Here is a 13,020-nt window from a genome sequence, read left to right on the forward strand (position 1 = left end):
TTTCTCTCTCCTTTCCCTCTATGTTGTAGTAACTTTGCTAAAAGGTTCATTAAAAAAAAAAAAAAATCCATAACACGGATGCAAGCAGGCGCCAGGAAATTTAAGTTTAGATAACAGTCCCATCACATTTGACTGTTTGGCTGAAGCTGGCTGTGTAAAGAGAATGGAATGTGGTGTTATAATTCTCTTGCCGATGTGTGCACACTGCTCCAGCATGAGCCTCACCAGCCACTTCTATTTATCGACTACCAGGATGTGCTGGGTGCTGTGAAAGAACACACCCACAACCTTCAGTTGAGACATACAATCTACATGGAAGTGGATCAGGCAGCCCCAGCTGTGTGCTCTGCTTCCTCTGACCAGTTCTGCAGGCTTGATAGCCATTGTCAGAGGAATCCTATTGAACCCAGTATTCCAATGGAGTCCCACCTCTGATTTCCAGAGGTGATATTTTAGGACTGAGAGGCAACACATATGTAGCTTATTCACTTTGTGAAGTCAATCAGCTGAGCTACCTGGGCAGATTTTCTTATGATCAGAGCACCAACACAACTATCATTTTCTTTTATATTAGAGAGTAAGGCACTTAGACATCTTTACTGTAACAAAGGGGACAGAGCAAGTCTAAAAATGATTAATTGGCAGTTGATTTCTTCTATGAGGACTATTCATGAAGATTCTATTATATTTCAGTTATCCTCAAAATAGAGTCATGAAAAGGAAGGATAGAGTCTCTCTTTTCATGAAGTCCTATATGGTACTAGGGAGGCAGATATTGAACAGTAGATAAACTATTAATTATTCAACTACAACTGGGCATAGTACTACAAAGGAGAAATAGAAATGGCTGCATTCCATGTCAGCAGCTAATAAGTCTTATTTCACCTCAAGTATCAGAAAGGAAATGAGTACTGAGCTTAATATAATTCTAGAAAGTGTATGTGAGGGGCTTGGGGTGTAGTATGAGAAGGACATTCCAGAAATGGCTTGTGCAAAACCTTGGGGAGGAAGGAACATGGTATATACTGGGGTCCCAAAGAGGCTCAGTGTGGCTGGAAACCAGTCAAGGAAAGAATGGACTGTGGGAGAGAGTTCTGGTCATGCAAGGCCTGCCTACCAAGTCTTGTTAATGATTTATGCATTTTGTTAAAAGTTGCAAGAAGCCATTGAAATGTTTTAGATGGTAATTGACATGATTAAATTCTTGTTTCCATAGTTAAGACTATTTTGACTGCAATAGCAGAACAGATTGGAAGAAGGAAAATGTGGACACAGGGATTCAAGCTAAAAGGTTATTATACTATCCAGAAGGAGAATCTGGCAGCTTGGCTTAGAGGAGAGCAAATAAAGGAAACAGATGAGAGGGCGATTCAGGAGGTAAAACTCAAGAGAAGTTAGTGACTAGACATAGGGAGGAGACAAGGAGAGAGCAGATATTTTTAAGGGAGGTGCTCAGACTTTTGTTCTGAATAACTGTCTGGATGGTGGTAACTTCACTGATGTAAGAGCCCAGGAAAAGGACCAGCTGGGGAAAGGGGGAGCTGGAGATCCTGGTTTGGGTAAGGCTGGTTCAGTTCGAGATGCCTATGGGATGGCTAGCCTGAGATGTCAAGTAGATAGCTGACTGAGTCTGAAGAACAGACTCTAGAAATAGAGCCTGGAGCATTGTATATGGTACTGTACGGCCAGGCATAAATGAGCAGACCATCCAGGAGGTATGGAGTCTGTGAATAGCTCAGTCACATTTCAAGAGTGCTCATCAAGTGCTCCCTTTCTGCCGGATCATTTGCTAAATGCTTGGCACATGTAAAGGAAAAACATTCAATAGATATTGTGGGAATCTCTCTAAAACTGAATTACCTTTGACACCATCCAAGAATTGAGACTCTCAGTGCATCCAGAGAAAGCTCTTAGACAGGTGAAGTCTGTGTTTGGTCCTGTGTTTCTCAGTCTTTTCGTCCATTAACTGAATCCTGTGCAACCTTAAGTTCATTTTATTCTCCTTTGCCCTTGCTAGACATAGACTAGTTGGTAAGCACATCCTTGTTCTCAGCTCCTTGTGTTCTCTTCTCTCAGTTTTGAGAGACATTGCCACCTTTGGCTTTGCCTCCTTAGAACAAGAGCTGCAGGATTGCTTCTTACCCTGAGAATGCGTCCCTGTTTTATTTATTTAGTTTTTAAAGGAATCTGTCTTCAGGCTACAAAATATTATTCCCATATTTGTAGGTTATAACTTGCTGATGACTTTTAGATTATGATGATATTGACTTCAATTGTGAAAATTAGGCCACACCCCTCTAGTCTGTTCCTAAAATAAGACCAGATCTATTGGCAAAGTGAAATTTATAGCCTCTTTTATTTAGCTCTTACTCTTCAGAGACTCAAGGCTTAACGTGGCCTACATTTTAAGATTAAGTTTTTCAAACTATTGTCTTTAGACTACCTGCATCAGAAACACCAGGGTGTGTTTGTTATAGATGAAGATTGCTGAATCTTGTCTTCCAATTTATTTATTTTTATTGTCCAGGTGGGACAAACCCCCAAAAACTTGTATTTTAAATAAGGAACCCAAGTAATTTTTATGTGTACTAGAATTTAAGAACCATGTTTTAAGAATGTTAAAATTTGTACAACACCTTATTAGAATTCTGAGTTGGTAAGAAATTAAATAGTTTTGCAAGCCAGGTCAGAATTGTAATATTTTTCAAGATTAATAATCAAGATACAAGTATTCAAAACTTTTATAGGCATTGGTCAGTTATCCATTGTTAAAAAAGAAAGAAAAAGATTTAAATGTACAAAATTTCTTTTCCAATACGTGAAATTTCTTGTAAGGAAAGAACCGAACAGATAGGAAATGTAGAAAAGAGCAGAGGTACAGAGAAGAATGCATGGGTGAGAGAGGAGAAATGGACAAGGTGAAAGTTGAAAGTGAAACTGGATTCCCCGGTAGCCTTTTCTTGGTTATGGTATACGATTTGCTCCAGTTGGCACGCTCTGTGAGTTTCTCTTATGCATAGTTGTACTTTATGGATGCTTCTAGATGTGCATCCTCTTTGCTATCTCCAGAACTAGCTACAGTATCTGCTTACTTTCTCCCCCATAGGAAGAGCGCCGTGTGATTTATGTTGGTAAAATCAGACCTGACACTACACGGACAGAACTGAGGGACCGCTTTGAAGTTTTTGGTGAAATTGAGGAGTGCACAGTAAATCTACGGGATGATGGGTGAGAATCTTCAAGATTATTTCTTGTTTAGAAGCTGACGTATGTAAAAAATTATGGCCCTAAGATTACTGGGATGGGAGTTGCCAGTGTAAGTGCTTTGACAGATGACATGTTGAGTTCAGAACCTTATTTATTTTCTTTCATCCCTATTTATTAATCTTTCTAGTTGAGATTTCCTGTCCCAGAAATAAGTATTTAGCTGCTTGACAGGACAATCACACTGATAAATGGATGCAGTGGCTCAGACATTGGCCCCAGCAAAGTCTCCCAAAGTAGAAAGGGTTACAGTGCTGTATGCTAATGCTCCTTAACCAGTTTTGAATTTCTCTTCTTTGTCCACTGCAGAGACAGCTATGGTTTCATTACCTACCGCTACACCTGTGATGCTTTTGCTGCTCTTGAAAATGGATATACTTTGCGCAGGTCAAACGAGACTGACTTCCAGCTGTACTTTTGTGGACGCAAGCAATTTTTCAAGTCTAACTATGCAGACCTAGGTATGGATTTTATTGTATGTAGACTGAGGAATCCATAATGTAGAGCTCAAAACAGGGGCAAACATGCTCTGCAGGCACCTTGGGTTGGAGCATCTCATCACTTTATTTTACTGGAGGGAATATTTGAATGAAGTTTTTTTTTTTTTTTTTTTTCTTTTTTTAATGTATGAATGTTTCAGAAGTAAGGGGCCTAGGTTTTGGCAGTAAATGGCAGAAATAAACTCTTGCGCTATCTGTATAGGTGCTGAAACTGCACTGTGTGTGAGTGCGCGCGTGCCTACGTGTGTAGTGTTTGTGGTATACAATGTGTACACACATGTATTTAGGTTGAGTGTGTGTCTTTTGTGTGGGTGTATTTGTGATCTGCTTTTGCTTTCCATACCTACCCTGAGTCCTTTTCATAAACCTAGTAGTGACTTATTTGTTTTATGGAACAGAATGTGTGAAGGTCCTATTCTTTCTTCCTTATTATTTCACAAACTCTGAAAAATATTATCATTTTCTATGATTTGCAACTTGAGAGGAAAAAGTGAAAACTTCACATGCTACGTCACCCCGCGTTAACTTTTTTTAAAGTGGACAAGAAGATGAGTGCTTCCATTCGCTGGACGCTGTTGTGAGGCTTTGCAAGCCTTTTCTCATTTGATTATTCCAATTAATCTAGGGGGTGGACATTACTGTTGTCGTTCTCATTTCACAGATGATAAGAGTGAAACATACATAGATGTTGTTTCTCTTGTAATAACAGTTGTATAGACTCAAGGGGTAAACTTTGGAAAATACAAAAAACTATTAAGAAGAAAAGTAAAATCACCTATCAACCCATCTCCCAGAGATAACCACTATTACCCTCCAACTGTGTTGCTTTGCAGTATTTTGTCTTGGACTGCCTACTTTCTTATGTTTGAGGATGTAAACAGAATGTGATTCATAGGATGAATCCTCTATCAACACATTTTAATGACCACACAGTATGTATTGGGAAAATAGCATCATCATATTTAATCATTCCATTCTAGAGACAGATTTATTCACTCCTGAATTTTTTGATAATATAAATAATGCTACAGTGGACATCTTAATTTCCTTTCCAACTTTGATTTTCTTCTTTTGCCTGTCATTCCTTATCTCATGTGAAGATTATAAGCCTTTTAATTCTTTGAGGAAGGAATGAAGAAAGGCAAATGTCTTGTGCATATAACGTAATTATTCAAAATTAATTTATTATAATCACAAAATTAGCATATGCATGTATTCCTCAGCATTACTAGACATCATTGCTATCACTCCTGCATGGTGTAAAGAGAGAAATGAATACCAAATACAAGGATTTCTTTTTTCCCTTTCAACAAAGTGATGTCTTCTGGAGTAATTGATATTGGTGGTGTGCATTGTTCAGAGGGAATATGCTATAATTCACTTCACCAGCTAAATAGATAGTGTGAAGCATGGGAGAGGCAGCTGACTGTTAGAGAGATGGAGGCCCAGGGATGAAAATATAAAAGGTGGCAAGTCATTTGTTCAAATGTTGGCTGATAGAAACACTCAAGACAGATTGAAGCCTTGAGTTGATTTGACTTATTTTCTTCAGTGATGAAGGCCAGGGTGTTTCTGGTCTCTCAAAACATCTAGAGTTTAAAATAAGCTACCTAGAGGGGCCTTTAGATCACGATTCATCATGGTAGAGGGAGGATTGGATGGTATTTCCAAACTGAACTGGCACCTCCCTGAAATATTTCTGAGAAGAACGGCTCCCCTCTGGTTATCTCCCTGCCTCGTCAGCAGCCATAGGAACTTTGCCATTGCTCAGCTCACTCTGTATTTTCTTAGAAGTGTGTTTGATGTGCATTGTGGCAGCATGGGATTTTCCAGTTCCCTCAAGCTATCCAGTGGCATGAGAGTAGGCCTAAGAACCCTGGCATTGGAGTCCTGCCAGCCTGGCTTTGAAACTTGGCTCACCACTGGTCTTGGAGAAACCATTCAGCTCCGTTGGCTTCTGGTTCTTCTTTGGTGAAATACCTTCCAATCCTGTTGGGAAAGCTGTATTAAATAAACGTTCAGGGAGCTGTTATCACAGTGTCTGGAGGAACATAGGTGTTCGATAAATAGTAAATGTGATCATAATTAATTAAAAATGATAGCAATGGGAAGTTAGAAATTTGGAGTTGTTTTAAAATGGAAGAATCGACACCGGGGGCAAGCTTTGGAATTCTAAGAAATTCTTGTCTTTGACCCCTGAAGAATTCAAGTTAAATGCTTCAGGAATACACGGGCACTAACTATAGTGAGAATGGGATACACTGGTTCCTTAAAGGAATTGGGAATTTTTATGTATTTCAAGAAAAAAATGATGATAATGAAATAGAGATTACTTTCACCAAGGGAAAAATTACCTATCACTTTAGACAGATTCAATTTTTTCTGTTTTTATTTGCTTCCTTAAGTAAAATTTGCTTACACATTACATTTTTCTATTATTAAAACTAGTTAAACTAACTAGTTACAAACTAGTTAGTTTTAAACTAACAATATTTTTAAATAGAGCAAAACATAGTGATTTCAGCTACTATTCTTGACCTCTTTTTATTAAAAAGACTAAAGTTCAATATGACTTGATAGATGCTACTCTGGTGAGCCCAGGGTGTGAGACTTGGTTTATAGGAATCTTCAGTATGTGTGTCTTTCTACTGACTGTTGTATAAGCAAATGGATCTTTCTAAAATATCCTGATAAAAATATTAAAGAGGAAAGACAGAGAAATTATATTGGGACTATAGATCATAATAGAAGGATGAATCATTGTTATGAATATAATAGTTTTGGTCAGAAAGTAGTTCTGTTTAATACTGATGTTCCAACATATAAGAAAAATGAAATAACACATCCATCACGAATTCCTTTTTAACTGAAAAATGTATTAAATTATTAGCATCTTGAATATATGCATAATTTTACATACACCCTTGCCATTTATTGGTAAATCACTCCCAGATCCCATCACAAATATTTTCAACCATGGTTTGAATAATATATAGGATTTTGAGATTCATATATTCATTCAACAAACATTAATTTGAAAACTACCTTGTGCCCACAGTGTTCTAGGTGCTGGGAATACAAATGTGATGTGATTTGTTTCTATTAATACAGTCTCATTATTTATAATAAATTCTTTTGAAAAATAGATTGACTTTTAAGTCATTCCTAGAAAAATTTTCTCCTATCTTTTGAGTTCTACCATGTTTCTGTTAGTGGGAAAGAATGTGGTGAACTGATTATTATTGTCTAAGAAATGTGACCATGTTCTATTTCATGCAACAAAATAGTTTTCTTTTTTTTTTTTTTTTCTTTTTGGAGGGATACCTGTTGGGTTGCATAGCATGCCTACGTTACAGTACAGGTGTCTTTACTTTCTCATTTAAGGAACCGTTGAGAGTGGAAATACAGAAACATTGAAATTCTGGTATTAGAATAATCCAAAGTTAGGACATTTAATTATTCTCAAAATTCTGTCAAAGGGAGAGTATGTGTACCTGTTCTTGATGGCTTCATGCTGCCTTTTGTCACATAGACCACCGTCTGGGCAAATCACCCATCCTGAGGTACCAGGCAAAGGGAGGCTGATCTCAAACCCTTTTTCCCAGAATAAGACATTTTCTCTACTAAAAAAAAAAATTGATTTGAACAACAGCTGCTCAGGAAGCCTTAGTAATCTAAGCAAACCATTCATTAGGCCACGAAAGAGAGGGCTGACCCAGTGTAATTTAAGAATTGACTATTTGGGATGTTATTGAGGAAATGATGGCCCATTTTTGTCTTTGTTCTTATCTCTGAGGAAAACTGCAACTGTTGTTCTTACCCAGACAACCTGTGGGGAAAAGGAAACTAGGGATGGTGAGATGAAAAGAAAAAGAAAAGTGAAGGAATTTCCTCGTCTTCAAATCTAAGCCAGGGAGAGTTGGCGGAAGCGGGTGGGAGAGGGCAGCAGAAAATCAGCCTGGTGCTGGGCTGCTGGGAGCACGGCGGACGTTTCAGCAAAACAATTAATTATGTCAATGATTGCGCTTCCACTTAATCTATTGTGCTCTTCTATCACTTTGAGCATTTCCATTGTAACTTACTCTGGAAGAAACATGGGAACGCTCATATTTTAGTAGAATTGTTAATGTGTTCCGGAAAGGTCTTGTTTTCCCTTCAAATTAATGTTTTTCAAAGAAGGAATGTATTTGTAAGAGGCTTTTTATTATACTTCCAAGCCAACCTTTCTCACTTGCAAAGGACCAGCAAGAAATATCTGACTTTTTTGCAGATGTCAATGGAGAAAAATCAGAAATATGTAACGGAATTGCATTTTACATTCAACACTGTGGAAGCACATCTGTTTTGTTAAGGGTTTTTTGAAGGAGAAAGTGGAATTTTGTACAAAACCTGACTTGGGACTAGTTCAAGGTTCCAAGAGTGTGATTTTATTTATAGCTGTGTATTTGTTCTCTTCTATTAATGAGCAAAGAGGCTGAATGTACCCTCCCAGCGTCTGAAGCATTTCTCTGGACCTAAATTGGGGCCAGTTTGCACCTCCGCTGTTGGAGTGCCTAGACATTCAGGGGTAGATGCAGGGATTGACTGTATGTCCCTCCTGCCTCAAAAGGGGTATAGCAGGTTGGAGACCAGGGGAAGTTCTGTTGGTTCTCTCCATCTTACTTAACTGACTTGTATGCTTAACGAGACTAACCCCAGTGAGTAGGACATTAGTTCCAGTTTGTACTGATTCTGCATCTAAGTTATTGAGAAGCCCTAGGCAAGTCACTTATTCCAGGGGCAAGAGGAGGGTGGTCATCTATAAAACAGAGGTGTTAAGTCTGCCCTACCTACCTCTCAGAAGTGTTTCAATCTAAAAAAATCAATAGGTATATGTTTTTGAAAGTTCACCACTCCCTGCTCTGCATGTATATATCCAATAACATCTGAGTTTTGCTTTTTAAAGCATATTGATTGTATAAATTGCAATTGAATGGGGTACTCTTGAATTAGGATGCTGTGTTAATGGCAACCAGCAAAGGGTGTCTCTAACCTGACTTGGGTTTCTTTCAGATTCAAACTCAGATGACTTTGACCCTGCTTCCACCAAGAGCAAGTATGACTCTCTGGATTTTGATAGTTTACTGAAAGAAGCTCAGAGAAGCTTGCGCAGGTAACATGTTACCTGGCTAAGGATGACAGAGATGGTGAATACCTCACGGGACAGCGCGCCCTTCCCTAACAGACTATTGCAAGTCATACTTAGGAATTTCTCCTCCTTTACACTCTCTGTACAAAAACGAAACAAAACAACAACAATACAACAAGAACAACAACAACAACAACAACAACAACAATGGTTTACATGAGCAGAGCTGCTGAAGAGGCAAGAGACAGAATGATATCCAGTAAGCACAAGTTTATTCATGGGTGTCAGCTTTGCTTTCCTTGGAGTCTCTTGGTGATTGTGTGTGTGTGTGTGTGTGTGTGTGTGTGTGCGCGCGCGCGCGCACATGTGCACGCTTGGTTTGGGGGAAGTGTGCATGCGTGTGTGTGCCTGTGAGGACTAGGGGCACCTGACCAGAACGAGCAAGGGCAGACCACTTCAAATGGCAGCCGTTTCATGAAGACACACTTAAAACCTAGAACTTCAAAATGTTCATAATCTATTCAAAAGGAAAAAATATATATACATATATACACATAAATTACAAAGGAAAGAAAACTAACCAATCAACCACAAAGCGACCCTAAAATGACAGCTGCTTGATGTCCCGGGCATCAGCCTCCGTACTCTGTTTTTTAAGAAAGTGCAAAATCAACTCGAAGCGAGCTTTCTCTCCTAACATAATGATTATGTGACAATCCCGAAGAAACCACAGGTTCCATAGAACTGATCTCCTCCCTCCCTCTCTCTCTCTCTCTTTCGCTCTCTCTCTCTCCCTCTCTCTCTCTCTCTCTCTCTCTCTGTCTTTTTGTCTCTCTCCTCTCTTTTTCCCTTTTCCTTTTGCCTTGGAATCTGGGTTGGGAGAGGGTACCGAGGGCACCAGAGTGCTAAACTTTCCTAACATTTGAAGTTTCTGTAGTTCGTCCTTTGTCCTGACACCCATGTAAATGTCCAAAACGTTGATCTTCCACTGCAAATCTTAAAAGCCTTGTCAATGGTCAAGCGTGCAGCTCATTCAGCAGTTCTTCCTGAGACGCGGACGCGGTGTTACATTACAAATGAGAGTTGAGTAGAACTCTCTGGATGTGTTCAGATAGTGTAATTGCTACATTCTCTGATGTAGTTAAGTATTTACAGATGTTAAATGGAGTATTTTTATTTTATGTACATACTATACAACGATGTTCTTTTTTTGTTACAGCTATGCACTGTATATGCAGCCTTCTTTTCGAAACTGCTAAATTTTTCTTAATCGAGAATATTCAAATGTAATTATGAGGTGAACCAATTATTGTACACTAACATATTTAGAAGCTGAACTTACTGCTTATATATATTTGATTGTAAAAAAAAAAAACAAAAAACAAAAGACAGTGTGTGTGTCCGTTGAGTGCAACTACAAAAAAAAAAAAAAAAAAATGACGCTTTACGCACATCCATCCCTTCTTTCTTAGGTGAGCTTCAATCTAAGCATCTTGTCAAAAAAAAAAAAAAAAAAATCCTAGTCCCCTCAAGGTATTAACCACTTCTGCGATATTTTTCCACATTTTCTTGTTGCTTGTTTTTCTTTGAAGTTTTATACACTGGATTTGTTAGGGGAATGAAATTTTCTCATCTAAAATTTTTCTAGAAGATATCATGATTTTATGTAAAGTCTCTCAATGGGTAACCATTAAGAAATGTTTTTATTTTCTCTATCAACAGTAGTTTTGAAACTAGAGGTCAAAAATCTTTTTAAAATGCTGTTCTGTTTTAATTTTTGTGATTTTAATTTGATACAAAATGCTGAGGTAATAATTACAGTATGATTTTTACAATAATTAATGTGTGTCTGAAGACTATCTTTGAAGCCAGTATCTCTTTCCCTTGGCAGAGTATGACGATGGTATTTATCTGTATTTTTTACAGTTATGCATCCTGTATAAATACTGATATTTCATTCCTTTGTTTACTAAAAGAGACATATTTATCAGTTGCAGATAGCCTATTTATTATAAATTATGAGATGATAAAAATAATAAAGCCAGAGGAAACTCCCCTAGGATGCATGGCGGTTGTCAGGTGAGCGTGTCAGCTCTTCAGTGGGGAAACTCGCCTTTTGCAGAAGCAGTGTTTGTACTTGCACTAGCATGGCCTCTGACGTGACCATGATGTTGTTCTTGATGACATTGCTTCTGCTAAACTCAATAAAAAAAACTTCAGAAAAACCTCCATTTTGAGCATCAGGATTTCATCTGAGTGTGGAGTCCCTGGAATGGAATTCACTGACGTTTGGAGTGTGTATTCAAGTTTCTAAATTGAGATTCGATTACTGTTTGGCTCCCGTGACTTTTCTGGAAGATGTGACATACCTACTACTTAAGCGTTCTTTTCCTTTCTCTCGCCCAACACGATCTTATACAATGGGTCTCACCCCCAGGCGAATGCAGCGGATTTTGACGGCTGCAGTCATTTATCACCAGCATACTGTGTTCTGAGTGAATCCACTGTCTGTCCTGTTGGATGCTTGCTTGAGTTTTTGGCTTCTTATTTCTAAGTAGATAGAAAGCAATAAAAATACTATGACATAAAAGAACTTGTTCACAGGTTCTGCGTTACAACAGTAACACACCTTCAATCCGCCTAATTCTTGTTGTTCTGTAGGTTAAATGCAGGTATTTTAACTCTTTGTGAACGCCAAACTAAAGTTTACAGTCTTTCTTTTGGAATTTTGAGTATCTTCTGTTGTAGAATAATAATAATAAAAAAAGACTATTAAGAGCAATAAATTATTTTTAAGAAATCAATATTTAGTAAATCCTATTATGTGTTTAAGGACCAGATGCGTTCTCTCTTTTGCCTTTCAATTTTTGTGATCCAATTTAAATACATTCTCCTTTTCGCCCTGGATTGTTGACATGAGTGAAACATTTGGTTTCTTTCCTCACTTATCAAAAGACAACACTACAGACTTCATGTCGAGGATTAATTTGTCCCCTCCCCTCCAGTCTGACAAATATTGTCACCATGAAGATAGTTTTCCTCCATGGATGTCAAATCACATCTCGAATTAGTGAAGCTTTTGTACCTTATGCAGACACTGTGGGTAGCTCATTGAAACGTAAGCTGTGTTCCTTTCATTTTTAATTGTTTTGGGAGAGAATATTTCCAGTGAACATGCACACCCCATCTTCACAGGAGGCAATTTCAGCATAGATGTGCAGGGTTTTTAGATGACCCAGGCCATTGCCTTCACGCTGTGGTAAGTACCACATCTACAATTTTGGTAACCGAACTGGTGCTTTAGAAATGTGGGTTTTTGTTTTTTTTTTTAAAGAGATGTAGCAGACTAATTCTTCCAGTGCAACAAAATCAGTTTTTGCTTAACGACTCCAAGAACAACGGTCGGGCTGTCAACATTCAAAGCAGCAGAGAGGGAACTTTGCACTATTGGGGTATGACGTTTGGGTCCGTTGAAAAAAGGAAACCTTTTCATGCCTTTAGATGTGAGCTTACAGTAGGTGATGATTCTGTGTCCTTCTTTGATGGCTGTAACGAGAACTTCAATCACTGTAGTCTAAGACCTGATCTATAGATGACCTAGAATAGCCATGTAATATAATGTGATGATTCTAAATTTGTACCTATGTGACAGACATTTTCAATAATGTGAACTGCTGATTTGAAAGAGCTACTTTAAGATTTGTAGGTGAAAGTGTAATACTGTTGGTTGAACTATGCTGAAGAGGGAAAGTGAGAGATTAGTTGAGCCCTTGCCGGGCTTTTTTTTCCACCTGCCAATTCTACATGTATTGTTGTGGTTTTATTCATTGTACGAAAATTCCTGTGATTTTTTTTTTTTTAATGTGCAGTACACATCAGCCTCACTGAGCTAATAAAGGGAAACGAATGTTTCAAATCTACTTTTGCTTTTCTTATTTATCGTAACCAAACTGCTGGCATGTTTCTCAGATCAGTACACATTACTTGCTTCTTATTATTCTGTTTCCTCTCTGGTTCTGTCCCCCTTCTCCCTGCTTTTCCATATTCATAGATGCATTTCAGCTCTAAGGAAACGGGCACCTCCTGTATTTTACCTTGTCTTCTTTCCAACTGTAAAGGCAGATGTGG

The 13,020-nt window shown here is 38.2% G+C and overlaps 1 protein-coding gene across 4 annotated transcripts in view; it reads left to right on the top strand.

Moving 5' to 3' along the window:
* The window catches only part of PPARGC1A (PPARG coactivator 1 alpha), a 606,121-nt gene extending 593,309 nt beyond the window's left edge, over nucleotides 1-12,812 (top strand). For all 4 annotated transcript variants that reach the window (XM_079153479.1, XM_079153478.1, XM_079153477.1 and 1 more), the window contains 3 exons: nucleotides 3,107-3,228; nucleotides 3,574-3,725; nucleotides 8,817-12,812. In XM_079153479.1, coding sequence (XP_079009605.1) covers nucleotides 3,107-3,228; nucleotides 3,574-3,725; nucleotides 8,817-8,920 — 378 coding nt within the window. In that variant the 3' untranslated portion in view covers nucleotides 8,921-12,812. The remainder of the gene's footprint in view (nucleotides 1-3,106; nucleotides 3,229-3,573; nucleotides 3,726-8,816) is intronic.
* The last annotated feature ends 208 nt before the right edge of the window (nucleotides 12,813-13,020 follow it).

Source organism: Sciurus vulgaris (genome assembly GCF_902686455.1).
Source record: "Sciurus vulgaris genome assembly, chromosome: 9".
Taxonomy (NCBI): domain Eukaryota; kingdom Metazoa; phylum Chordata; class Mammalia; order Rodentia; family Sciuridae; genus Sciurus; species Sciurus vulgaris.